The sequence below is a fragment of the Enhydra lutris genome, unplaced genomic scaffold (genome assembly GCF_002288905.1).
Source record: "Enhydra lutris kenyoni isolate GAN:26980312 unplaced genomic scaffold, ASM228890v2 scaffoldscaffold26, whole genome shotgun sequence".
Lineage (NCBI taxonomy): Eukaryota > Metazoa > Chordata > Mammalia > Carnivora > Mustelidae > Enhydra > Enhydra lutris.
The window spans coordinates 12,373,868-12,401,082 of NW_019154110.1; the positions used below are offsets into that span (position 1 = coordinate 12,373,868).

General features: G+C 52.1%; 1 protein-coding gene across 2 annotated transcripts; it reads left to right on the forward strand.

Annotated features, from left to right (window-relative positions):
• LOC111151631 (T-box 4) lies at positions 1-26,243 on the forward strand. 2 transcript variants are annotated; one of them, XM_022509745.1, is made up of 8 exons: positions 1-201; positions 995-1,089; positions 9,195-9,314; positions 10,611-10,758; positions 21,395-21,547; positions 22,507-22,595; positions 22,734-22,969; positions 24,416-26,243. In XM_022509745.1, the coding sequence occupies exons 1-8, from the start codon at positions 1-3 to the stop codon at positions 25,030-25,032; spliced, it is 1,659 nt and encodes a 552-aa protein (XP_022365453.1). In that variant the 3' UTR covers positions 25,033-26,243. The 2 variants fall into 2 exon arrangements, with proteins under 2 accessions (XP_022365453.1, XP_022365451.1); XM_022509743.1 differs by having other exon boundaries at positions 24,413-25,032.
• Positions 26,244-27,215: the final 972 nt, after the last annotated feature.

Below are 27,215 nucleotides of genomic sequence, written 5' to 3' on the forward strand. Positions count from 1 at the left end.
ATGCTGCAGGATAAGGGCCTGTCGGAGAGCGAGGAGGCCTTTCGGGCTCCGGGCTCGGCGCTCGGCGAGGCCAGCGCTTCCAACGCCGCCAACGCTCCCGAGCCCGCGCTGGCTGCTCCGGGCCTCAGCGGAGCCGCGCTCGGCAGCCCGCCGGGCCCCGGCGCCGAAGCCGCAGCTGCTGCCGCCGCCGCGGCAGAGCAGGTAGGGCCTGTGGCCGTCGGGCAGAGGTTGGGCATCCGTCTTTCTATAGGGCCGCCTGCGTCTGCCAGTCCGCCCCAAAGAGGACAGGACTCGCTTCCCCGGGATCTGGTTGCGTCCTGGACTGTGTGTTCTGCTCCGCGGAGTAGGGGTCACACTCTGCCTTCTGTCCCTCTTCTGCTTCGCGCCCTCGGTGCTCCTCTGGAACAGGCGGCGGAGGGCACCCTTTTGGCATCGGGGCGAGCCCGGGCCAAGTGTCCAGCTCCGACGACGCTGAGAGGGCGGGGGCAAAAGCCTGGCACCGGGAGGGAAGAGCGGATCCCAGCGGGTGCGAGCGGGGAGCCGCTGTGGGGACGTCCCTAAGAAGGTCTTGGTGATAACCTGATGATCACAATGAAAGGAATCCGTCTGTGCACGCCCTAGGCCTGCGCGGGTCTGCATAGGGTGTGCGGGTGCGGGCGTCCCTCCTGTGTCTGTGTGTCTGTCGGCAAGCCTGTGGTTACGTCCCACCACATGGAGTGTTTATGTTTGTGTAGTGTGTCATCTACCCTGACACAGTCAGTGTGTGTCCTCTGCAGACCGCTATAGCTCCGAAGGAGTGGGTTTTAGCTACTTTTTAAAGTTTGAAAAATTCACCAATGGTACAGTATAATTTTATGAAACGAAACCTTCAGGCAAGGAGTCCTGGGGCTGGCAGCACTCTGCATGGTTCTTTGGGTCTGTGTTCTCCGTCCTCAGGGCTCCGCATGGAGCCACATCCCAGGCCGATGTAAGTCCCCTTCCTTCTTGCCCCTAGACCATCGAGAACATCAAGGTTGGCCTGCATGAGAAGGAGCTCTGGAAGAAATTCCACGAGGCGGGCACCGAGATGATCATCACCAAGGCGGGCAGGTCAGCTCTGGGATGTTTACTTGGGGATTGGAAGATGACTGGTGAGAGCGATGGGGATCCCCAGGAGCTTGCTTAACAATCATCTCTCGCTGGAGACAGGGGAGCAATGGGGGTCCCCTTGGGCGCTCTGGCCTTAGCCCAGCAGCATCCTACCATGGTTTGCCACCGGGCCACAGAACTTCACCCAGGGGATTCCTCCTCTAGGAAGCCCAGAAGGATGGAAGGATGGGAGGGGCAGCTCTATGCAAATAAAATGCAAATAAGGATCTGGGGGTCAGAGGTCCCACTTCAAGCACTATCGGCCCCTGTGGGGGGCTGCTTTGTCCTCCTCCTTTTGGGGACCTGCCTGGTTTATCAGGATTGCATTGATTGGGGACCCGGAGATGACCCTCAACAGATAGCCCTCAACAGGAAGGGGACCTGATGGTGTTTTCCTATTTCCGTAACTTTTCCAGGGCAGCATGAACCCCAGATCTCTCATCCCAGGGGTGCTGTTCCTCTCTTGCCAGCAACCCCTTCGGCCAAGGGAAAGGCACCGTTGGGCCCTGTGTGTGTGCTGTTTAGGGAGCAGCTCTCGGGTGGCTGCCAGAAATAATGATTTATAAAGTGGAAACATCTTTAAAATGTGCTGGTGTCTGTGGGAGAGAGCCTGGAGGAGACGGTGAGAGGAGGGAGATGCAGAGGGGGCAAGACCAGAGACTGGATGGGGCCGGGAGTCTTGAGCGGGGCAGGAAGGGCTTGGCCAGCAGTTATCAGTGAAGGGGGACTGACCCGCAGACAGAGAAGCTGGGGAGTTCAGGTGTAGGAACTACCCCCTCCCCACTTGCTCACATTTGATTTTGGTCCCTGGGGACAGGGTAGGTGTGGAAATGTCCCGTTGCCTGGCCGTGTGCCCGTAATTAGGTTTTCCGAGGAATAAGGTGGTGAAGCATCAATAGCCAGGAATGGGGAGTCAGACCGCAGCTGCTGGCATCTGTGCAACCCCCAGGCAAGAGTCTCTCCACTCTCTCATCCCCCTCTCCTCATCCCTCTCTGCAAAACTATACATACAGTTGTATGCAAAGCACTTAGCATAGCTCCTGGCACATGTAAGCAAGCGTGCCCTAAATGCTAGCTAAAATTAATCGTAATTAGAGAAATGTCTGGCATCCGCTCAGCATTTTTCTTCTACTTTTTAAAGAACTCTGCTGACCTGCTCAGAGAACGGTGGGCTGTTCAAAAGAAACAAAAAGCTTGTGGTTTGCAGTGTGGTGTAGGAGTGCTGTGGCCCCTCATGTCCATTCCCTGGCAGGCATGCAAGGTTTCCTTTTTTTTTTGGTGGGGGTAAAGGTCTGGGCACTTGGCCACCTGCCCCAGTAGGTGGCAAGGGTGCCTGGGGATGCTATCATGAGAAGAAGCAGGGGGCTATCAGAGCCTGAATTTGCTACATTTGGGCGATGAGGAAGGAGGACACATGAGGGGAACCCAGTAGAGGGTGCCACTTAGAATAGTCCTTGAGTTCAGTGGGGAGCCACGTGTCAAAAGCCTTGCCTCTTCCTAGCTGAGTGCACTAGGACATGTCTCTAAGCTTCCTGTGGCTCAGTGGTGTTGGGTAAAACAGAGCTGGTGACTGCAGACTTACCTGCCATCCTTCCTTTCTTGGTTACTATGAGACTCAAACCAGGGGTCCTGTGAGCTATGTATGGTAAATTGTTGAGTGGATTATAGGTGTGAAGAGGGGGAATTTATTTCTTATGACTGCTAGAGTTGAGGGAAGGAAAGAAGAAAGAGAAATTTCCAGAATTTCCTTTTTAGGCAGCAGAAATAACCTTGTCTTTTGAAAATAAATGGCCAGCATGTTCTTGGGGGCAAGCCTGGCTTCTGCTATTTAAAACAAAAGGCATTTGTGATTCTCCTTAGTGGGGTTTCCTGCATCTGTATGGGTCCTCCTCCTTCCCTCCCCGCAACAGACAGATTGACACACACACACACACACACACACACACACACACACTTCCATAGGTGACCAACGTCAGATAGATGTTTGTGCCTGATCCTTGAGATGGACCTCAGGGAATGATGATAATTTTTAAGTGGCTGTGATGAAGTTGGCCAACTATGGTTTCATCACACTCTTTCATTTCTCTGGCGGAAAGTTATTTGTGTAACAGGTCTAGTCCTTAAGAAAGTCACTAGTCTCATTGCCCCTCCCCATGGTTCTCACAGACCCTCTTTCCTCCTGCATAGCTGCTCGCTGACCTCAGAGACCAAAGTCAGGGCTCTACCCACCCCCATGATCCCCTCCTCCCGCCTCCCCTGACTGGGCAGCCTTGGGGGGCATCTTGCTTTGTTTGGGCTACCCTGAGGACTCCCAGTTCTCTTCTTCATATCTCTACCGGCACCCTTCCTGGGACACCTGCATTTCTTAGCAAAGGACCTGGACTGTTCCCCTGAACCTTGAATCACAGATTCCTAGACTGCTCAAGCTGGAGGAAAACCGAGGGAACATAAACCTTATCCCAGAGAAGAGAAGGCACTTGGCTTTTATAGACAGAAGCAAGATTAGGCAGTTGCCGGGTCTGCACCAGTCAAGTGGATGACACTCCACCCCCAGAACAACACCCCACCCCCAGAACAACACCCCAACTTTGAGAAATTCCCCTTACTGCTAATTTAAGAGGCCATTCAATGTGGGGTTGTTGCTCTACCGTAGGGACCCTGCTGGGTTAGGGGCATGGTCACTGCTATCTGGTTGAGGGAGAAGCAGGCCCTGGAGAAGGGGAACCAGAATATTCTCAAGCTAGTTTGTCTTTGGGTCACAAGCCTCTTGCCTTAAGCCCTTGAAGGTCTGTAGGCCAAGGAGAGATCATCCCCTTCATTGGATAGTGGTTTGGATTCTCAAACCATTTGATTTAGGGAATAAAATGCCAATCACATAGGGAGACATCAATTTCTAAATGCTCAGTAACCCCTGATGTCAGGTGTAAAATGGGGCCAGAATGCTCCCAGCCAGTTTCTGTCCCTCTCAGCCTCCAGCACTCGCAGGTTTTAAGCCGTTTGCTGCAGAGAGCAGACCCCTCCTCTCTCTACCTCCTTCACATCCCTGCCAAGCTTGATACATGTGAGAAACTGCATTTTCTCCCAAACATAGATAAAAGTGAGCTCCACAAAAATTTAAATATAAACGTCCCAAAAATGAAAATTTCCTAACCGTTTGACTGCTCTCCTCCTAGGTCATGGTTTCGCCACCAGATAAATCTCCACTATCAGCCTTCATAGCCTGCTGAGTTCAATGTTGCTTGTGTTAGTGACAGTGAATTTGCGTTTGAAAAATGAACTACCGATGAGAACTCCTGTTGAACCTGTATTGTTTGTTATTCTGAGGCAAGGATTTGGCCCAGCTTAATCCCGGGCTTCAAAGCCAATTGCCCTCGCTCTGTATACAGAGCGTCAGAGCCCAGTGGCGTGGGTGATAAGACAAGTAAGGGTTGAAGACACTGGGAAAGTGGGTTGGGGAGAGAGTCCTTTGATCTCTTTCTAAAGTATTTTCTGAAAGCAAAAGTCTATCAGAAGGAAGTGTCTTTAAAAAAAAAATCTGAGAAGCAACTGATCTCCCCAAACAGCATCCATTCCACACACCCTCACTCCTGCCTCCCACCTCAGGGAAAATATTTCTTAAAAATGCTTTGAGTGAATTAGAAAACTCTGTGTGTGTGTATAAAGTGGGAACAAATTAGGAAACTTTGCCATGCTCTCAGAAATAATTTTGCTCTAGAAAGTTTGGTCTCAGTATAGGCAGTACCAGCAACACAGGCCCCCCTCCTACAGCAAACTGAACCTTGGTTGATGGGCCTTAATCTCTTCCCAGAAATCTCTCTCAAGATTCCCAGACACTAGGGATCGAAAGAAGGGTGGGGTTTTCTGTGGAACCCCATCTTTTGCCTGTAACTGGTTCCTTTCAGACTCTGGGCTCTGCTACTGATATATTCTGTTATATATCAGTATATATACGGATATATACAGTATCTGTATATACACGGATATAATTTTCAATGTCCATTTTATTGAAGTGGAAAATTCCTGCATAGAAATGAACGAACCTTAATTGTACAGCTCTAGAGACTTACACAAAATGAATACCCCCCCATCAAAGCACCACCCAAATAAAGAAACAGAAGCGAATCCTCTTGTGTGCCTTCCCAACCCCCCACCCCTCCCCGCCCCCCTCACAGCTCCTCTCCCGACTTCTCACCCCTACGATTTGGTTTTGTGCCTATGTTTAAGAGAAGGCACATTTAGCGGCTCCTGGGGTTTCCGGGCCTTCAGAGAAAGTCTGGTGCGTTGGGTTTGGGGTTTGGCGGCCTGGCTAGGTGGAGAGAATCTGGCTGGTCTCCTAGGTCCGGTTTACTCCCTGCACTCCCCTGGATTGGTGGGGGGCTCACAGGTCAAGGCCAGGAATTTGGCGACGGCTTTGGCCGGGGAGCCGGGAGCCCCCGCGGCTCTCGGAGCCCAGCTGACCTTGCACGTCCCCTCTCGGCAGCGAGCGAGCAGTTGAGGGGTTGTTGCCAAAATCACAATGCCCCGAATCCCTTGCCCCGCGCCCCGCAAGCCTCCCACGCCGAGAAATGTCCAAGGAAGCTTATCTTAGCAGTTCATTCTAAAACCATTTCCGAGTACGAAGTAGATAAAGGCTCCAGCCCGCACCCTTTCAGAGCCTGTTTCATGATCAGAGGAGAAACCCCCGGCTTTCATCTCCTCCCGGGCGGCGGGGCGGGCGGCTTGTTTATTCCCCGGCGGAGCCGTTTCCGCGTGCGCCCGGAGCGCCGCTCTGCCTGCGGGGCCCGGAGCCCCGAGGGGTCGCCAGGGGCGCGGACGCGAGGCCCGCCGGGCACAGGGAGGGGGTAGGGGAGAGGGCTGGACGGCGCGGGACTGGAGGGGCGGGTTGCCGCGGGGTGTCTGGGACCGGCGAGCCAGCGATTCCCGGCCAGCGCGGGCGGCGGGGCACAGTGCGAGCCAGGCGGCTGCGAGCCCTTCCCTCTCCTCCCGTCCCTCCCTCCCCGACCCGCTGAGGTATTCATTCCCCCCACCCCCACCCCCCGCTCCAGGGGTGGTTTTCAGCTACATTTATGTCCTAAATCACAGAAACAATTTACATCGCGCCCCATCCTTTCATAGATTTCAGTAGAGAGGGCCTTCACAGTGGACGGGGAGTCCCGAGGATGCCACAGCTCCCAGACCCATCCTGCTGTGGTGGCCAGAGCCATGCCCACCTGGTGAACGCTCCCTTGCTGGGCCTCTAGGATCCAGCTTTAGCCCCCTTTGGCCCGGAGGAGAGGTTTGCAGGCTGCGTGGACCGTGTGCTTCCCCTGCACACGCAGCCTCTTCCCTACCCGGCTGCGCCCTTCATTCTACTGGAGCCCTGCAGGTGGGGAAATGATAGTGCCCAGGGTCCCCAAGGCCTGCGTTCTCAGAAGCAATCACCAATCTGGACCCTAACAGATGGGGAGATGCTTATTCCGGTGAAAGCAGTGGAACTCACTAAGCCTCAATAGTTCAGCCTGGAGCAGTGACTTTTGAACCCTTCTCTCAGACCAGATATCCCCTCCCGCAGGGGCTCCTGCCGTAAGAAGAGGGGAATTGGTAGGCACGGGAGGCAGAGGCTGGGGAATACCTTCCTTCCCTGCCCAAGTCTTGGCAAAACCTCCCTGAGGGTGTTTTCCGTCAGGAATCTGGTCCATGGTCAGCTTCTGGGAGAAGCCAAAATCACAGGACCCCAGCTCAGGGCCTGGGGGAGCTGAGCGAAGGCTGCTTATAGGCCTTCTAAAAAGCATTTAGCCAATGTCAGCCTGGCCTCCTGAGCCGCTGAGATGAAGGGCAGTAGGGAGTAGGAGAAGGGGAGAGGCAGGGTCCTTCACCCTCCTCTCAGTCTAGGTTTGGGAGACTATTCCAGTGGCAAGAAGCCATTTTCTCCTGGCCGCCTTGGTAGATACTGGCCTGAGCCGGGAGGGGGTGGGGGCAGCCATATCTATCCTCTGCCATTGCCACCTGGAGTGATTACAGGAGAAACAGGCTAAGGCTAAGTGCAGGGCACTGGTGCCAGGTCAGCCCAAGCACAGCCAGGGCTGTCCCATTTTGTGGCAGTTTCTGTAACAGTTACAAAATGGTGGCCTGGAGGGGACAGGATTCTTGGCCTTTCCCCAGGGAGGAGGGGAGGTGAGGCAGCTGCTGCCGTCCCCACTTCAGCTTTAGGCCTATCAGGGAAGAGGCTGAGCTGGGAAAGAGGGTGCTGCAGGCTGCAGCTGTGCCCTGAGACCAGGCAGGGACTGACTGGTAAGCAGGAGGCAGGACTGGGTTCCTGAGCCCTCTCACTTCCCCTGTTCCTGGAGAGGGGGTGGGGTGGACATTTGAAAATGCTTTCAATTGACATCTGAGACAAATTCTTCCACACGGTTTATAAGTCCCTAGACTTGCTGCTAGAACTTCCCTCCTCCCTCCAGGCACGCACACATGCACACATGCGCACTCCACTGTGTACTCAAGAACATGCGCTCGCGCATACACAGGGCCAAACACCTCCCATGTCCCTGGCTCACTGCGGTGCTCTCACAGGCCTTTCCTCCCACAAGAAAGAGGGTGAGCAGGCTGGGGCTGAGCCAGGGGTAGAACTGAACCTCCTACCTCAGGGTCCTGGCTGGGGCTTGCTGTAGGTCTGCCAGCTTATGGAGACCTTGATCCCTTCTGGAAGCCCTGTCCTGTCCAGGTAAGCTGAAACCCCTGTTGACAAAACGAGGGGCTCCAATCATCTGTTTGAGGCGTCTAGGGCAGCTTCTCTTGAGGTTCCCCTTACAGACACTCAGCTTAGTGAGGAGGCAGAGGACCACTTGATGGCTTTCCTTGAGGGGACTGGTTGGGCAGGGTCCCAGCTCAGGGGATTTGCTTCCTGACACCTTAAGCATCTTCAGTTAGGTTTGGATCGGCCTCTCTCTTGGGGAAACACCTTTGTGGGAGATCAGCTAGGAAAGGGTGGGGGTTCGGAGGAGGATTGTGAGGAAGCTCTGTCTGCCCCTCTGGGGAGATCCAGTATCAGGGGTCTAGTGACCAGGGGGCAGAGCGGCGCCCTTGTAGGTTCGTGTACGTGCTGTTGTTCATGTGTGTGAATGGGGGTCTGGGGAAGCCCTTCTCTAGAATAGTCACTGAGCCTGAGGGTCCCATGCTTAGCAAGGGCTATGGAAATTGGAAAACGTCCCATTTTTTTAGTGAGTCCATTTTCACAGAGATCGGTCGCCCAGCGGTTTATGGAGGGAGGAGTGCAGTGAGGGCCAGTGGTAAGAGTCACAAATGGACTCAGTGAATCCACACACCAGCCTATGAGATAGGTGCCAATATCCCCATTTTAGAGTTAAGGAAATCCAAGGCACAGAGAGATCCAAGCAAGTTGCTCAATGCCTCACAACTTGTCAGTGGCAGGGCTCATGGCACAGTGGTTCTAGAATCTGTGCTTTTCTCCATGAGGCTCCTGAACTGACTTTCCCTGGTCCTCGTTAGTGTGCATAGGCCCAGGCAAGGTCTTCACACAGTTAAACACTTTTGCTAAACACTCCAAAGGAATCCAAAGACCTAGCAGCGCTCTCCTGTTTTCCCGTGAATTGGTTCGAGGCCTGAGGGTTTCTACCTAGACAAGGCCCAGAGGAGACACTCCACTGATTACAGAAGCAGCTTACAGTGACTTTGAGGTCTTTTGCTCTGGCCCCCGTAATGGCAGCCCAGAACTTTAGTTGTGTATGGACTGCAAAGGACAGAAGCGAAATTAAGCAGCTAGGTTGGTGTTGAAATCTTCTCTTGTGACCCTGAGGGTTCCTATGCCTTAGGTGCTCACAGCCAGGAGGACTAAATAGTAGGGAATTGTGTTGCATTGGGGAAGCCAGGTAAGCCCTCTTCCTAGACACAGCTCCAGGGGCTCAGAGCATCTGGTGCAGGCTTTCCCTTGTGTAAGGGGAAGCTGAGGCCAGAGAGGGAAGGGCCTTACCCAGCTTACAGTTCTGATATAGGGCCTTCTGTCCCCTCACCCCTGTGTGCCATCTCTCCTGGTGCTCTATGCCTCTGCCTCACACCTTGGTGCCCCCCAGGAGGATGTTCCCCAGCTACAAGGTCAAAGTCACAGGCATGAACCCCAAGACCAAGTACATCCTGCTGATTGATATCGTCCCTGCGGATGACCACCGCTACAAGTTCTGTGACAACAAATGGTAAGAATCTGGGACCCTCACATCCCCTGTCTTCTCTCACCACCCCCACCCCACCACCTGATGTTTGGTCCAGGGACTCACCAGTTAGTTCCAAGGATTGCCTGGACCGGTAGACTTGGGAACCAAACTCGCAGGGGCTGGCAGGGTCCACAAATGTTTGCCCACCTGCTGCCGAAGGGGCTGGGGCTAGAAACGAGCTGCAGTGTTTGTTTGGTGGCTTTCGAGAGTCTGTTCTCTCCCTCCAGCTGTGGACAGATGGGATTGGTGACTATGCTGTGGGGTGACAGATGGACACCAACGCTGGATGGATACAGGCTCTGGTTGGGCTGCACTGAGGAGGTGGATGGGAGCTATTTTCTTGAGGGACCTTGATTTGGATGGTTAGCTCCCAGGTGCCTGGTCTGTGGAGTCTTCTGCTGCTTTTCCACTTGCTCATTGTCTGGCTGTGAGCCCTTCCTTTAAGCGGTTGATCCACAGTGAGGGGCAGCTGCCTGGTGGTTGGATGACGGGACCCTTTGGCAAGGGGCTGGGAGAAACAAGTGGGTTGTAGGGTAAATAAACATTTACCCAGGGGCTGGGTAAATAAACATTGGGCTGCTTTTCCTAAGGCTACCTCCTCTGTACCCTGTCTATCCCCAGAGCCCAGGATGGGGCTCAAGTTGAGAGAGGGATTGAATGAATTAGCAGCCAGCCAGGATGGGGGCTCCACAGTGGGCTGGTCAGTAGAGACTGGGCCGAGGCGGCAGGATTCAGTGGCCAGGACCTAGCAAGGGCCATGTTTCTATTTCTTCTCTCTTCAGGTTAAATTGTCATTCAGAGCAGGCTCTAGCTGAGGGGAGAGTTACCAATTAATTTCTTTGGGGGTAAACACTATATTGGAGACAAGCAATTTGAAAGCTGTCTAGGTCCTCTAAGACGCTCCCTCCAAATAATATAAATAATAACATTTCAAAATTGAAAGGATAACACGTATACAGAAGTGCCTAAATCTGCCCACAATATATTTGTGATTAGCCCCATTCTTTGAAGTAAATAATCACATCTGTCTGTAACTTCCCTTTCTCTTTATACTGCAATCAAATAAAAGTTTCGGAGTCGCAGCTCCTCCTCAGCACGCTCTCCTCTGACCAACACTCAAACTCCCAAAGCCCTAAATTGAGAGTATAGGAGAAGCAGTGGTTCCCACCCCGCCCCCCTCAGGTTTATGGGGATTTGCTCTCAGAGGGGGCAGGGAATCTGGGCTTTTCCAGACCCCAGAGTAATCAGCTGCTGTGGTTCTGTCTGCTCTGTTGGCAGGATGGTGGCAGGGAAGGCTGAGCCCGCCATGCCAGGAAGGCTCTATGTCCACCCTGATTCTCCTGCCACTGGGGCCCACTGGATGCGGCAGCTCGTCTCCTTCCAGAAGCTGAAGCTCACAAACAACCACCTGGACCCCTTCGGCCATGTAAGAAAGAGACTGCCTGGCCTTGAGAGCCAGTCCTGGCAGACCGCACCGCTGGTGGGGGGCTGGGTAGGGGTGGCGATGTGGAGACTCCACTCCGGGGATCCAGCTCCGGGCTTTGGTCCGCGCCTGGGCCAGAGTGAGGAAGGAGGCGGGGGGGGGGGTCTGAGTCCCACCGCCCCAAGGCTCTGCATCCTTCTCCTCACACTTGCTGGCTGGGTAACTTTGGGCAAGTTTCTTGGCCTTTTTGAGCCTTGGTTTTCTTATCTAGAAACCTTTCATGGTTGTGAGAATTAACTGAGAGAATGTGCAGGAAGCACCGTGCACGTGGGAGGCTCTAAATAAATGGCAACGGTTGACAAGGAAGATGATGATGGGTAAAATCTCTCTGCATCAGTGTCCCCAAATTTGGCCTTGCTGGAGCCTAACACACGTTAACTTTCTTGGGAAAAAGTCACTGATGAGTTCTGAGGCCTCTCATTGGCGTGAGCTGTCTGCCTGGCCTGGCAGCCCCTGCGCTCTGGAAGGGAGGGCCTCACTCTGGCCCTGGTGGCCTCTCCTCCCTGGCCTTGCCCCGGACCTGGCTCTTACAAGGGAGACTCTACAGCCCCAGAGATGCTGCCGCTGACGCCCCATTCCAGGCTGCTAAAGCTCATTCTTTCCTCATCTGGCTCTGGCAGGCCCACAAAAAGCGTTTTATGTGGAAATTTTTAGCTCAAGTGTGTGGCAAACTGAAGTCTGGGGACCTGGTATTATCGGCCAGGGCACAGGCCCGGCCCCTCTCAGCTACCCATCCTTACTCTGGAAGTACAGGGTGGGGGTGGGGTGGGGCACGGGAGCAGCAGAGGCTGCTAGATGCAGTTACCCAGGCTGTTCATGAAATCCTCAGGGTGTGTCTGGTGGTGGGGGACACAGGGGTAGGGCTGGGGGTGCAGGGATGTGCCTCTTTTATACCTAAGTTCTATTCCTGAGGGGTTGCATGCACATCAGAATCCTGTGAATCATAGTTCCTCATGAAAAATGCCAGCAGTGGGTCATTTCTGAGTGGTATATAAGACAAGCAGCCCTTGCTTCTAATTTTCTGAGTCTGTTCAGTTCTCTTCTGAGTTGGTAATCTATAAACAAGCAACTAGGAGAAAGCTTAATTAGTGTATTTAACTCCTGACTTTTCTGTTTTTAAGGGGTGCAGTTTTTCTCATGCGATGCAGGCAGGTGCTGTGGGGGGTGTGGCAGAAAGATGCAGCCCCAACTTCTCATGGGGGCAGAGGCAAGCCACCCATCTAATGGGAAGGGTGGGCCAAGCCCCCACCTCCCAGAGCACGGGGCCTTTTAACAGAGGAAGAGAAGGGCCTCCTGGGTCTTCCTGGGCACTCTCCTGGCTAAGACTTTGCTCCCCATGGGCTCCTACCCGGCTTCCCTTGCTTGCCCAAGTCATGGCACCAACCTGGAGAGGTTAACGAGGGCCTCTGTGGTGGGTGTGTGGGAACCTCACTGGCAGGCCTGTCTCTGCCCAACACTGCACACAGGGACCCCATGGGACTGACCACTGGGGTGAGCACAGAGCTTGGCAAGAGCTGGATCTTGGAGTGAGCAGTCCAAAGTACCCAGAGATCAATCAAAGTTCTGGTGAGAATGTTGGAGGCACGGCTTGCTACCATGGTTCCCAGCTGTAGGGATGCCTGAGAGGACTCATCAAACCCTTACCCCCACCCCAAACCCCTGCAGAAGGTGGCAGGGGTGGGACTCAAGTGCTTGAAAAGTCGGGATTTTTTAAGAAGTGGGAGAGAGACCTGGCCTTCCTAGCCCAGCAGTAGATTTTCCCAGCCTGGCTTGCTCCTCCGGTGGCTCTCCCCGAGTCCGCAAGGAGTTTGCAGGAATCCTGCATATTATCTTGAGTCTGAGCCCAGTGGGGCTGCCTGAGGGGCTTGTGATGTTGGGGGTGCCCCTGGCTACACTCACCACGTCTGCCTGGAGCTCATCTTTCCTTGGCGATAGGGATACTCCCCATACTAACTCAGCTCTCTGCAGAGGGTTGAGATGCAGAGCCTCCCCCAGCCCTGCATCTGCCCAGCATGAGCAGCTTAGTGGTTACAGCTCCCCATGTATGGTGGCAGGACCCAGAGACAAGGCCATTATCTCAGGCGCTGGGTGTGAAGGAGCTGTCTTGAACCCATACCTGTTCCCAGTCCAGCGTTCTTTTGGCTTCTCCGCCTGTTTTTTCTGTACCCAGGGCTTGAGCTGTCATATCTTCAACTATTTGGAGCATCCCTGGAGAGGGAGCAGCTTTTGACCATGCAGGCAAGGGCTGTGGAGGATGGATTCCTAGATAAGCCAGGTGGACCAGGGCTTTCTGCTTGTTGGCCTGCTCCGGTGGGAGTGCTGAGCCCTTCGTCACCCTGCCTGGCTTCTCCGTGCAGGAGCCTGGGAAAGAGCTACGTCGGGCTACGAGTCTGCCCCAAACAAGCCCTTGCTTCTGCACTGCTCACCTCCACAGTTTCAGTTTTCCTTAAAACCTCCTGGACCTCGAGGCACTTTCTCAACCAAGTGAACTTTGGACTTTCGGCTTGGGTCTCCTAGTATCTCAGGGATTTTAGCTGTTGCCTTTCATTTGCAGCCCACCCCCGGGAGAAGGTTCAGGGTCCCAATGAGGGCCTGGACAGGGCAGCCAGTCCTACATACAGGCCAGAGGGACCCCTCGGACCACATGGCCCATGTGTTCTAGGACCAGGTTCTCCCTAGAAAACTCCTGGTGGGTGTTTGTTGCAGTCCAGAAGGGCCCTCTATTCCTTCCTGGGGTAGGTTCAGTGTATTACCACCAGTAATCCCCTGGGAGTAAGTTTCTGGGAGTAAGCCTAAACCCAGAGATGGGCAGAAAGGATCAGGGGGTGCTGGGCAGGACTGAGCTGCTGCCTTAGGGCCCCAATTCAGCTCCACTTCTGTTCCTCTGCTTAGGGAGGGGCAGGTGCCCATTGCTTCCTACTTGCACTGCCTCCCACCCCCACAGGGTCCTGGGCCAGGACACCAAGAAATGGTAAGAGAAGTAGCTTCGGGAAATTGAGGAGGGCCTCCCTGAGGTAGGGCCTGTCTCCTGCAGCAGGACTTGGTGATGGCCGGGTCTTACTTTTCTCCTGATCTGGAGGCAGGGAGCCAATGGCTGCAGCAGGGTGTGTCTGTGCGTCTGTGCATCTTTGTGTGAGAAGAGAGACCTCTTCTGCCCCAGGACTCCCAGACTGCTGAGTTGGGAGACCAGCTTACGATTTCTGACACAGTAAGTCTAACTGTTCGAGAGGCCGGGTTGGCTCCAGGCTGGGGGTATGGGCTGTGGCTCTTTGGTCACCAAGTGGCACAGCATTGTCCCCTCAGTGTGCCACTTCCTCCTCTGACCCCGGGCTTCTTCACCTAGTTATTCCTGAGCCTTGGGATCTAAGCTCAAATGCCCCTTCTTCAGGGAGACAGTTCAGGGTCCCCATTACATGCTCCCAACGTGCCATCCACCTTTCTGTCCTAGTCCTTACCACAGTTAGGATTTTATTTATTTAAAGATTTATTTATTTATTTTAGGAGTGAGGGGTGGAGGGAGAAGGAGAGAGAATCCTCCGCAGACTCCGCAATGAACACAGAGCTTGACTTGGGGCTCCATCCAATGACCCCGAGATCACAACCCAAGCCGAAACCAAGAGTCAGATGCTTAACCAACTGTGCCACACAGGCACCCCCTAGAATTTTATACTTATAAATCAGATTTGTTTTTGAATAGGAAATATACAGTTCCGTGATTTAAAAACAAAACAATGAGTACATAAAAAAATGTCTGTAATAAACCATTTTTCTCTTCTGGTTCTCCATCTCCCAGTTTCTTCTAATCCCCGGCCACAGCTAACTGCTGTTAATAATTTCTTTTCGGCATTTCTTTTTGCATAAACGAGCAGGATGCAGAATCTCAAGTCCTTTCTTTCATATGCAAAAGGTAGTACACTATAAAAGCTTTTTGTACCTTGCTTTGTAAACAGTATAAAATGGAGATCATGCCATTCATCTAGAGTTTCCTTTGATTCCTTTCCTTATAGCCGCTAGAATTTCATTGTGCGATGGTTCCATAAATCATGTAGCCAGTCCTTATTGAAGAAATGAAGATGCCTGTTTTTGCTCTTTCAATTAAACTGGTACATATATCACTTTACACCTGCGTCAAGTATCTCTGTGTGGTGAGTTGCTTGCTCAGAGGTGTTTGGATTTGTAACTCGTGGTTGTGCCTTTTGATGTGTATTCCTGCCATGGCTGGAGCCTTCCTAGCAGGTGGGAGAGACATTCTGGGCTTTTCCCAGTCTGAGGGGTAAACTGTAGATGCTGGTTGTAGTTTCAGTTTGCATTTCCTTTATTCTGAGTGAAGTTAAACATCTTTTTCCTCTTCTGTGAACTGCTGTTCTTATCCTTTGCTCATTTTTTCTCTCAGATTTTTGAGCAGTTATCCATTCTAGGAGCTTCTATAAATGAGGAAGGCTTAGCCCCTGTATGTGACAGGAACTGCTCATGTGTTTTCCCAGTTTGCAATTTGCCTTGTGACTTTGCCTATAGGGGTACTCCCACACAGAAGGTTTTGACTGAAAATATTGCTCTTTTCCTTATGGTTTCTGGATTTTGAGTGACTGAAAGCGTTTACCCACTCCTTACTTTGAAGGAAAATTTCTTTATTTTCTTCTAATATTTTATGGATTTATTTTTACATTTAAACCATTGATCCTTTTGGAATTTATTCTGGCATTCAGTAGGAGGTGTGAATCCAACTTTTTTTTTTTTTTTTTTTTTTCCTAAAAAGCTATCCAGTTGTCCTCACACCAGTAATTGACTGGTTCTCTTTCCCTCCTGGCTTCAGATGCCTTATTTCTGGACACTAAATCCTCCTTGAATTTGTGTCTGTTCATGTGCCAGTGCCTTCATTGTTGAGACTTCACGATAGGCTTTGGTGTCTGGCAGGGCTGGTCCCCCATTGCTCTTCTTTTGCAGAGTTTTTTTGGTTCGTCTTATCTGTTTTTTCATATGAACTTTAAGAATCAGCATATAATTAAAAAAGAAACTTATTTGTATTTTTATTACGATCACTCAAAATTATAAATTGACTTAGGGAGGGATGGATAGGAATGCCTTTCTCTTTGTTGATGCCTACTTTTTGTTTTTCAAAAGTGTCCTCAGGTTCTCTTCATCATAGGGATGCTTGGGTGGCTCCATTGTTAAGTGTCTGCCTTTAGCGTAGGTCCTGAACCCAGGGTCCTGGGATCAAGCCCCATATCTGGCTCCCTGCTCAGCAGAGAGCCTGCTTCTCCCTCTCCCTCTGCTGCTCTGCCTCCTTGTGCTGTCTATCTCTCACTCTCTCTCTGTCAAATAAATAAATAAATAAATAAATAAATAAATAAAATCTTTACTCCCCACCCCCCACCAAAAGTTTTCTTCATCAGAACCTACATATTTTCAGTTAAGTATTTCATCTTAGTCATCACTATTATAAATGTAGTCTTGGGGTACCTGGTGGCTCAGTTGGTTAAGCACCTGCCTTTGACTCAGGCTGGAATTGAGTCCTGCAATGGGCTCCTTGCTCGGCAGGGAGTCTGCTTCTCCCTTTTCCTCTCCCCCTGCTTTTGCTCACTCTCTCTCTGACAAATTAAAAAAAAATTTAAAAAAAGATAAAAATTGGATAAACTTTAAAATACATAATAAATAAATAAATAAATAAATAAATAAATAAATGTAGTCTTTGTTCCAGTACATTTTCTCATTACTTACTTACTTTTGCCTAGTTTTTGGATTTCTGTGTGACTTTTCCCACTAGACAGGAAATCACAAGGTTTTAAGTCACAATTGTATCCTAGTGCCTGGCACTGGGTCTGGCACATTGGGTGCTGGTAAGCAATAAGTGAATGAGAGAACTGGCGGACAGGGGTGGGATTTAGCTGGAGAAGGCTTGTTCTCTGCCAGGGGCTGAACTCCCTCCAAAGCTTATGCTGTCAGCATGTCGGTGGGGACCCAGGGCTATTGATCTCCTTCTTTTCCTCCTTTTCTCCCACATTTTTTGCACCCTGACAATGTGCTGAGCCCTTGCTGGTGCGTTGGGAGATACAGATGCCCTGTACAACTCCCCATCGGGCCTGGTGCACTCCAGCCAGGGACATGTATGAGCTCAGGCTCAGGAATTAGTACCAAAATCTAGCTCTGCCTCCCACTGGCTGTCTGAGGTTGGGTAGATGCCTTCACCTCCCTGAGCTGCAGTCCCCTTAGGCTGTGCCTAATGCACCCAATAATAATGCCTACTACACAGGCATGTGGTAAAGAGTACTTATTCGATGTGTGTAGGCTCCTCAGCACAGGGCCTGGCACATAGACTATGCTCTGTGAACACTGCAGTGTCTGTGAGAGAAGGCAGAAAGCTTTCCGGGCCCCTGGGCTGCTACCCTGGGAGTGAGGCCTAAGGCATACCTGGCCAAGGCCTCGTGAGTTGGCTGATGGGCTGCCCGACTCAGCTCTACTTTGGGTCTTCTTTCAGCCAATCGCTTACCTTTCTGGGTCTCAGTTTTTTCCTCTTTTTGTGTAAGCTCTAGAACCTGCCTCCATCCTTACCTCTTCGCAGGACTGGAGAAGGTAAGAAGGATGATGGAGAAGGTAGTCTTAAAAAGTAAAATTATGACACAGGGGGAAATCTGGTTTTAATCTATGACAAAATGGACATTGGCCACATTTGTGCGGCTAGCATCCAGATACACTGTGTTCCGTGATGGACATGAGGGCCTGGTGAATCCTCGTCTCTCACAGTGTTGGGCTGACACTTTATCATTAATTTCTGAGCGTGTTGTGGAGAGCAGTGTGTGCTCTCTCAAAGGCCATCTGGACTCTTCTCAGGATTCCGTCTCCAGCCAGCTCTGTGTTCTTGGGCAAGTCACGTTCCCACTACAAGCCTCCTGTTCCTCATCTGTAAATTAGGAGGTTGGACCAGAATGATTTCTAAGGTCTGCCTCTCCACGTGCTTATGTTCTGTGATTCTAATGCAGATAAATCTCAACCTCACTGGCCAAGCATGCTAGGGTGATCTCTTGAGGAAATGGATGTTTGGCGCTATCACAGTTTGTTAAAATAGAACAGGCTTCTGAATTGCAGCCAGAATGTAATGAATCCCATGTCTGTAAAACAATGATGGGACCAGTTATGTAGTGGGGTTTGTTGACGTGACTGGTCCATTTGGCCCAATGTCCTCTGCCACAAGTATAAATGTGAGACTCTGGCAAAGGAGATTAATGTGGCGCCTGAGGAACTTCCGAGTAAAGCCAGGTGTGAGTCATGGAGTTGGTTCCACATTCTCCTGGGCTGTTGGGGCTGAAGCACCAGTTTAAAATTGCGTTGGTTCAATGAGCAGGACCTTTCTCCAGACACCTGTCTGGGTTCCAGAGTGTCTGAGTTATGAGGGGTGTTTGGGACCACTTCTTAGTCGAAGGCCTCCCTTTGCAGATAGGGACCCCAATGCCTTGGGGGGAAAGAGCTTGCTCAAGACTTGCAACTGCTGAGCAGAGATCCACTGAAGCTTCTGGACTCTTCCCGACTTCTCTGTGTCCAAGATTGCAACCCCTATGGCTCCTCCCTGCCCTTCACGGCTGGCACTTTCTCTCTTCCCAGTTTTCCCAGCCAGACTGGGTCCCTCCCCTAGAAGGTGTATTTGGCAATCTCTCCACCTCAGTCAATGGAGGACCTTGTCTGATAGGCTAAGGAGTTTGGCCTTTATCCCAAGGGGCAAGAGGGAACCATCAAAGGTGGCATTATGAATATAAGACACTTATTGAGCTCTAAATGTTGGCAGGAATGGAGGGAGGAAAACTTGGGAGGCAAGAGGAAGAAATACAAAGCAAGTGGACAGTCCTTCTGGATGAACTGGAACGTTATAAGCAGGGGAGTGACCTGATTTGATGTGTAGCAGTGAAAATGGAGAGGGAGACAGGGAGGAGGTAGCCCCAAACCCAGAGAGAGATGGCGGGGGGGGGGGAGGGGTTGCTGAATCAGTGCTGGGCAGTGCGAACAGAGAGACATTTATCTTGTGGATGGAGTCACAGGACTTGGTCACTGACTGGACCTGGAGGTGAATGACAGTGAGGAGGAGGGAGTTGATGGTACCCAGGGCTCTGGCCAGACGGACAGAGCCTAGGACTCCCCAGGTGGCCGAGGAGCAGGGTGGGTGTCCTTGAGGGACAGGTGTCCTTGAGGGACAGCCCAGCCTCACTGTGCTGGTGCCTAGCATTGCTTAGATCTGTCAGTCCACTGGCTGTGTGCTCCCCAAGTGGCCAGGGGCTAGTCCTGCCGCGGGGATGGCAGCATGCTGTGCATAGGTTTAATCCTGAATTTTTACCTGAAGAATGCCTTAGAGGCTGCCTTGCACTTACTAGTTCTTGTCTAAGGGTAAAGGATCCCAGAGGTACAAAAGGAGTAAAAAATATGTCCCTTTCTCTTTTTCTCTTGAGGAGTTCATAGTTTAATTGAAGGGACCAGCAGGAACAGGAAACCACTAGGGAGCAACACAACAGCCAAGTAGACAATGTGTAGGGAGGAAGTTTCAGAATCAGGGATTCACAAAAGGACCTAGTGATCTGGGAAGGCTTCCCGGAAGAGTCAGGTTTAGAGAAGATAACCCTAGAAGGTGAGAGAGAGGGGAAAAGGAAGATCAAGCCAAAGGAACTGCATGTGAAAAGGCCAGGAGGTGGGACTCTGGGGGCTTCTGGAGGCATCTTGACCACCTCCCAGGGATTTAGTTTCCTGGTCTTCTGGGAACTTGGGTCCTTTGTGGACTCCTGCAGCTGGGGGGCAGTGCAGGGTGGCAGAATAACCTAAAGGGACTGAGAGGTGTTTCCCAAGACCTGTCCCCTATCCCCAGCCTCTTGGAAACAAATGTCCATTGAGGCCTCCCGAGGCAGAACTTGTGTCCACTCTGCGTTCGTTTATCTGGCAGGCTCCCAGTTGGGCAATGGGTCCTCAGCTGCAGGCCCTGGCTGGGGGCTTGGGGTGCTCTGTATCTGCCCCGAGAGGGTCCAGAGATTTGTCATGGGAGGCTGTCACAGCCAGTGCAGAAGGCAGAAAAACTAGCTCTGCTGGGTGGAGAGATCCAGGCAAGCTGAGGAGCCCAGGGAGAGCCAGAGGCCACGGCCCAGCTGCTGCTCCACCTGCTCCTCAGCTGTGCCTGTCCCCTGGGCTTTCTCTGTCCCCAGGCCATGCTGAATGTGGCACCTTTCCCTAGACTAACCCTTCTGCCTTGGTGTGCCCTAGAAGAGTCTGGTTCCGGCCCTTCTTCTGGCACTCTGGTCACTCAGGGTTTTAATCTGGCACCAGACCTGTCCCTGGGAACTGGGAAGATGGGAGCCAGTAGGGCTAGCCCAGGAAGGGGCACCCCTAGAAGGAAAGGAAGGAGAGAAGGGAGCTCAGAGAGTAATGGGGCCAGAGGGCCAGCCTTGCCCAGCCAGAATAGGAGCCAAAGGGTTAACAAAAGCAGCGGTGCTGATAAAATGCCCCAAATTCCTGGTCCTGCCTCCAATAGGGAGGGCGTCTGGCAAATGTCAACGATAAAAAATACATTTTAATGGCACATGATGCAGCCGCTACCGTGGGGCACAGCCGAATGAAGCAGGTTTGGAGTCGCAACTACTGTATGTTACTCCCAGGGCTCCAGGGCCAGGCCTCTTGGGTTCTTTGGGTCTGGTGGGTCGACCCACCTCCCCAGCCCCAGGCATCCTCAAGGGCCTGTAGGTGCGTGGGGCCTCTGGCCTTCTGTGGCATTATTTCTAGAACTTTGCTCTCTCCTACCCTGGCACCTGGAACTGTAGCTTATGACGGAGCTTCCCTCCAGGCTGTGAGCAGCCTTGAGCAGGTCTGCCGGCAGGATGCGTCTGGGTCTCCCAGAATCCCTTCAGCAGGCCTCTGCAAATGTTGAAAGAGATGAAGTTTGTGGGACACTCTCCTCAGCTCCTCCCCCATGTTGCACACCCTGGCAGTCATCTTTATGAAAAGCGGGTCGTACAGCAGTGCGTATGGGGGCGGGGGGGCGGGGCAGTGAGGAACAGGAGAGGCAAGAGAGGACAGGATGGGCAGGTTGAAGAGGCAGCTGGAGCAGGAAACCTGAGGGAGATGAGTTACGAATTAGGATCCTATTTTACAAATATGAAAACTGAGGCTCAGAGAAGTCCAGTGACTTTCCTGAGGTCACACAGCGAGTCCGTGACACCCTGGACCTTTGCCTACAGCTCGGAATTCCACCTGCTACACAGTGCTGAGGTCACTTGGGCTTTAAACTATTCAGTTCTCCAGTGCTCGCTTCGGCAGCACATATACTAAAACTATTCAGTTCTCCATTACTGCAGTGAAACATCTGTGCCATCAGGAAGGTCTTGGGGCCAGGCATTCGTTCTGGAGCAGAGGGGCTGAGCGGGGGCCGTGGGGGCTGAGCTGGGGCCCAGGAGCCTGCTTCTTTGCTTGGGAGCATTGGCACCTTTCTGTCCCAGGCGTCAGGCCCTGGAACCTGGGCTTTTAGGAGCATGAAAGCCAGCCTGAAGTCAGCTGACTGAGACCAGGGACGAGGGGGTGGGGACCTAGAGCTAAGAAAAAGACCCTTGTCTTCCAGATCATCCTCAACTCCATGCACAAGTACCAGCCAAGGCTACACATCGTGAAGGCTGATGAGAACAATGCTTTCGGCTCCAAAAACACAGCCTTCTGCACGCATGTGTTCCCAGAGACTTCCTTCATCTCTGTGACCTCCTACCAGAATCACAAGGTATAGCCACCCCCAAACCCAACCACTGACCCTGCCTAGCATTTCTGTGCCATCAGGGAGGCAGGAAGGGAAGCCCCCATGCACGGGGCAGAGGCGCCTTGGACACCTGGACTGTCCCTCGGAGCAGTGAGAAAGCAAATGCTGAGTAGGAAGGGAGACCAGATTCCTAAATCTCCAGTGCGAAGTAATTATGGGGAATGGACAAAGTCGGCACTATAAGAACCAAGAGCATGGATCTTGCCTTGAGGCTTGAGTGTTAGGCCGTTGTGTCCTACAAACTTCTTGGCCCTGCTGGGATTCAAAGATCGGACTCAGGGCCTGCCAGGAAAGGGGATAGATTGGGGAAAGGAGCCTCAGGGCACAGTAAGCTGTGTGGGAGCCGGGAGACTGAGCCTGCGGTCAGCCAGTGGTCAGATGGGTCTACCTCCCACCCTGCCACGCCCCTCCCCAGCCTGACTGCCCCAAACCGCCTCTGGGTCCATGCATGGGCCATTCTCCCCTGTCCCTCTGCCGCTGCTCAGGCAACCCTTCTCAGGGGGCTTGTCACATCATGCAAGGGACTGGCCAGGTGGGCTTGGGGGATTGAGGAAGGGCCATAGGCTGTGGCAGATTTCAGGCAGAAGAGTGACAGATTGGCATTTAGTATGGTCCCTCAGAAGCTGATGTGGCAGATGCCCTGGATGGGGTGACACAGATGTGAAGCTGTGAGAGGCACACAGATAGGAGAACAGGAGGCAGAGTCAGAAGGTCTGCAGTGAGGAGAATGGATGGGAGCAAGCAAGGAACCAGTCATGGATGGAGTGGGCCGGGAGGACGCGGCAAGGCTGCCGGCCAGCTGGCCGAGGGCTGGGGTGTACACTGTCCCTTGACTCTGCCCAGAGCTCTGAACAGTCTGGGACAGGGCAGGAGGACCAGCTCAGTCCTCTACTATGGCGACTCTATGTGTCCTCTCCTGACAGATCACACAGCTGAAAATTGAGAACAACCCTTTTGCCAAGGGATTCCGGGGCAGTGACGACAGTGACCTGCGTGTGGCCCGGCTGCAGAGGTGGGGCTGCCTGGCCCGGGGGGCGGGATGCAGGTCGTGGGTAGGGGCGCAGACTGGGTTCAGGAGAACGAAGGGTAACCCTCAAAGTATCTTTACTCTCTTCCTGTCTTCCTGTCCCTGTCCTCCCCGCCTCGCCAGCAAAGAATATCCTGTGATCTCCAAAAGCATCATGAGGCAGAGGCTCATCTCCACCCAGCTCTCAGCCAAGCCTGACGTCAGTCCCCTGCACGGTGCCCATCAGGCGCTCCAGCACTACCAGTACGAGAACGGGGCTCACATGCAGTTCGCCACTGCTGAGCCACAGGACCTTCCCCTCAACACCTTCCCAGCCCAGAGGGACTCCAGCCTCTTCTACCACTGCCTGAAAAGACGAGGTAGCTCTCTCCTAGGCTGGAAGCCCTAGAGGGTCAGACAAGGGGTAAAGCTCTTCCTACAAACACTCTCCACCATATGTGCGAACATTCATGCTATGTGGGCACACACCTATGCGTGTATGTGTGCATGTACACACACACATGCACACACACGCACATACCTGGTTATTGTGTGGCCTGGGAGAACAAACCTGGAGGGTTAGGAACATGGCCGGCTTAGTGCAGGGATGTTGATTTTTTTTTTTTTTAAGATTTTATTTATTTATTTGACAGACAGAGATCACAAGTAGGCAGAGAGGCAGGCAGAGAGACAAGGAGGAAACAGGCTCTCTGCAGAGCAGAGAGCCCGTGGCAGGGCTTGATCCCAGGACCCTGGGATCATGACCTGAGCCGAAGGCAGAGGCTTTAACGCACTGAGCCACCCAGGTGCCCCAGGGATGTTGATTCTTGATTTTAATCCTCACAGACCACTTCTGGCCTTGATGTCCCCAGGAGCCCGGTGGGTACCCCTGCCCAGTGCCACGTGCTTTTTATAGCCACTGCTCAGAGCCTTCATGGGGTGGGCACATCACATAAAGTCACATGGGCTTTGTCTCTAAGCCTGTGAGGAGGCCAACACCTCAGGGTCCAGAGGTGTGGGGACTGGAGCTATCATTTATCAAAGCACCCTCAATCCTAAAACAGGTGTGACCCAGAGGATATGCCACTCCAGACAGTCAAGCCGTCATGGCTGAGGACATCGAAAGACACGCATTGGTGGTTTGGGGCAGCTGATGTCATCTTTCCCCAAAGAGAGTATCAGCTTAGCCTTAAAAGTCCAAGTCACCTTTTACTGATTATCAGCTCCATTTCCATTTTGTAAACCCTGGTTGGAATCTGTATTGTAACAATGCTGGGACTCCTTTGAACACATGTAGGGTTTACTTCCTCTTCTAAAAGCAACAGGAACGTGCCTGCAAGTATCTTTGGCTTGCTAAGGCCTTCCTGGGAGCTGAGGATTAAGGCAGAAACATCGTGGCTTTAATTTTCTGGCTAATTCAGACAGATGTGGCCTCTGGGCCTAGTCTGGCCTGGCAGTTGCCTCCACTTTCCTTGGCCAGGGTGGGCCTCGCCTAAGAATGCCAGGGCACATAAAGGCCTCCTCCCATCCCCAGCAGTCATGGTGGCAAAGGATGAAAGCCGCCTGGCTGACCACATCACGGCATGTCCACTGATGTGGTGTCCCCTGTGGCCTCTGAGCAGGGCCCATAATCGGACCACCTCTTGGCTGCTGCCACCTTATAAAAGCTGTAGCTGATTAAAGTGATTCTGGAAGTGCCATGGCCGCATGGGAGGAGGGGCAGGTCCTAAGTGACAATGGCAGCTGACTTGGCATCCGAGAGGAGGGTTCTGGGCCCTGGGCTGGTGGAAACGGCTCTTCCTGAAGGCTTCTCTGTCTTCCAGCAGACAGTGCCCGTCATCTGGACTTACCCTGCAAGCGATCCTATCTGGAAGCTCCCCCGGCAGTGGGAGAGGATCATTATTTCCGTTCTCCCCCTCCCTACGACCAGCAGATGCTGAGCCCCTCCTACTGCAGTGAGGTGACCCCAAGAGAAGCCTGTATGTACTCAGGTTCGGGGCCGGAGATTGCTGGGGTGTCTGGGGTGGACGACTTGCCCCCACCCCCCCTGAGCTGTAACATGTGGACGTCAGTCTCCCCGTACACAAGCTACAGTGTTCAGACAATGGAGACTGTGCCTTACCAGTCCTTCCCCACCCACTTCACCGCCACCACTATGATGCCTCGGCTGCCCACTCTCTCGGCTCAGAGCTCCCAGCCGCCAGGAAACACCCACTTCAGCGTCTACAATCAGCTCTCACAGTCTCAGGTCCGGGAGCGGGGCCCCGCTGCCTCCTTCCCCAGGGAGCGCGGCCTCCACGCCGTGTGCGAGAGGAAGCCGCCCTCTCCACACCTGAATACTGCCAGTGAGTTTCTCTACTCTCAGAGCTTCTCCCTGTCCCGGGAAGCTTCCTTACAGTATCATTCAGGAATGGGAACGGTAGAGAACTGGACTGACGGATGACTCCCATGTCTATCGATAGCCCCAGGACCACGGTAATCCGGTGTTAACCTCTGTGGGTGGCCTGCGCTACCAAGAAACACGGGAAGGTATTTCAAAGGGTAGGGTGTCTGCGTGTGTGTCTGCATGTATGTGTGCCTGTGTACGTGCCTACGTTTGGAGAATATCCGCCTTCTGACATACAGCTGAGGCCACGACAAGGAAGAAAACCACAATTATCTAAGAAGTGATTTTGGCTCTGGTACCTGGGTCCACTGTTATCTTACATCTCCTGACAGGTGCATGGGTAGGACGGGGGTGGAGAGTTCATGTGAGTTACTTAGAGGTTTTGATAATATAATCTTTGATTCACTCAGGGGCCAGGTGATGAGGTCTCTCTCGTAGGGAAGGTTGGAGAAGACTCTCATTGCTGGGGTGGGAGGTCTCTGTGCACATCTTTGAGTTCCTGGCCTTCTGTTAGCAAGAGAAGCTGGAAATCTTGTCTGGGGAGTAGGGGGCCCCCTTTTGGCCTCTGGAGAGTCTGTGAGATGACCTGAGACGTGCGCTCAGCTAAGCCACAAAGCGCTCTCTGAGAGTAGAGCTCATGGCTCAGTCAGTGGCCTGGAGATTGATCCCTGGAGTCCTGAGGTCTGAGGGATGACTTTCAGAGAAGGTCATGTGCTAAGTGCCACCTGATGGGTATTAAAACATTTTATTTTTTTCCTTCAAGAGGAGGGAAAATGCAACCAATAGCATCTCTGTCATCATTCAGGTTTTTTACTATGGTACAAAGTCCTTCCCCTCAGCCCCCGACATGCAGTTTCCCACTCTCTCTGGTGTACAAGACTCGGCCTTTCAGGCACCACCTGCACCCGATGACTGGCCATCATGAAACACACTTCACCTGGCAACGTCCCCAGGAGACCGCATTGGAGCTGCTGCCAGGCAGAGCCTGTTCAGCTCCCAGAAAACCCTCGCCTTTGGAGCAAGAAAGCCCGACAGAAATAAAAACAAGAATCGAGAAAACATTCATTTCTTCCAGTACATTCAGCCCGTGAGCTCAGAGAAGCAAGGATAATTCTCCCGTGAGGTGGATCGTGTGGTCCCCAGCCCAGCTCTTCAGCGCGGAACGTCACCAGACCATCCATGTGGCTGGTGTGAACTCTGTAATCTAACTTGGGAAATCACTAAACTCTTTGCATGCTGAATAGCTATTTATATATTATATAAATAAATAAATATATATATATCTCTCTCTCACAAATATAGGCCACATGTCAAATTCAGCTTTGCTTTTTACAAATGAATAAACAATAAAATAAATGCTGGAGGGGGTATTTGGAAAAGACATCTATTTAAATTTTTATTACACATTTGATGTTAAAAACTAAGAATGGTTTAGAGAAAACATATAAATAAATAAATAATAAATAAATATATAAATAAATAAATCTATATATATAAATATACACCCACCACAGATTAAACTATATTAGAAGACACAATAGCCAACAGGGGATGTGGAACGTCAAGTGTTTTGTTATATAGCATGGACATTTTATTTTACATATCGTAACATAAAGCCATTTTACAACTGTGAAGTGTGTGGATGCTCTTTACTACTGACTTGTCATTTCTTGGCTCAGCAGTGGTCTTAGTGTCCCCTTTGCTGGTATTTTTTTCTGTGCCTCTGAGCATTTATACCATGGAGCCTCTGAGCCTCGAGTGAAGGAATTTAGAACCAACGGAACAATTGTACCTCTGCTCTCATGTTACTCCCCAGATGACGGGTCTGGATTCCAGGGCCCACAGAGACCCCAGAAGGGCAAGGCAGGCAATACACCAGAATTCGTCCCCTTTTAGTAACCAAGACACAACCTGGTGATTTGGGAGAGGTGGTCTTACACAGAAAGGAATTCTTGGTGGGATTTGTGTGGCCTCTTCAGACAAGAAACTGAAGAGCAGGTTGGAGAGAGAGCCTGGGGTTTCCTGGAGAGGTCAGATGTCTGAGCTCATCAGCCAGCTGCACCCCAGAGAACAGAATGAAGGCCTGGCAGAGACCTCTGCTTCCCATTCCTCCGCCAGATCCCTACAGCTTGGCCATAAGATGGAGTGTGAAAAGGAGAAATGAAATTCAGTCTAGTTTCACCCCGTTAGATTAGAAGAGAAGCTGGTGTGGAAAGGTGTGTTGGGTCTCCCTCCTTACA

Coding starts and splice junctions, on each gene's coding strand:
- LOC111151631 (XM_022509743.1), top strand. CDS start 1: ATGCTGCAGGATAAGGGCCTGTCGGAGAGCGAGGAGGCCTTTCGGGCT. Junction 10,759..21,394: donor ACCTGGACCCCTTCGGCCAT/GTAAGAAAGAGA, acceptor CTTGTCTTCCAG/ATCATCCTCAACTCCATGCA. Junction 22,596..22,733: donor CGTGTGGCCCGGCTGCAGAG/GTGGGGCTGCCT, acceptor CCGCCTCGCCAG/CAAAGAATATCCTGTGATCT.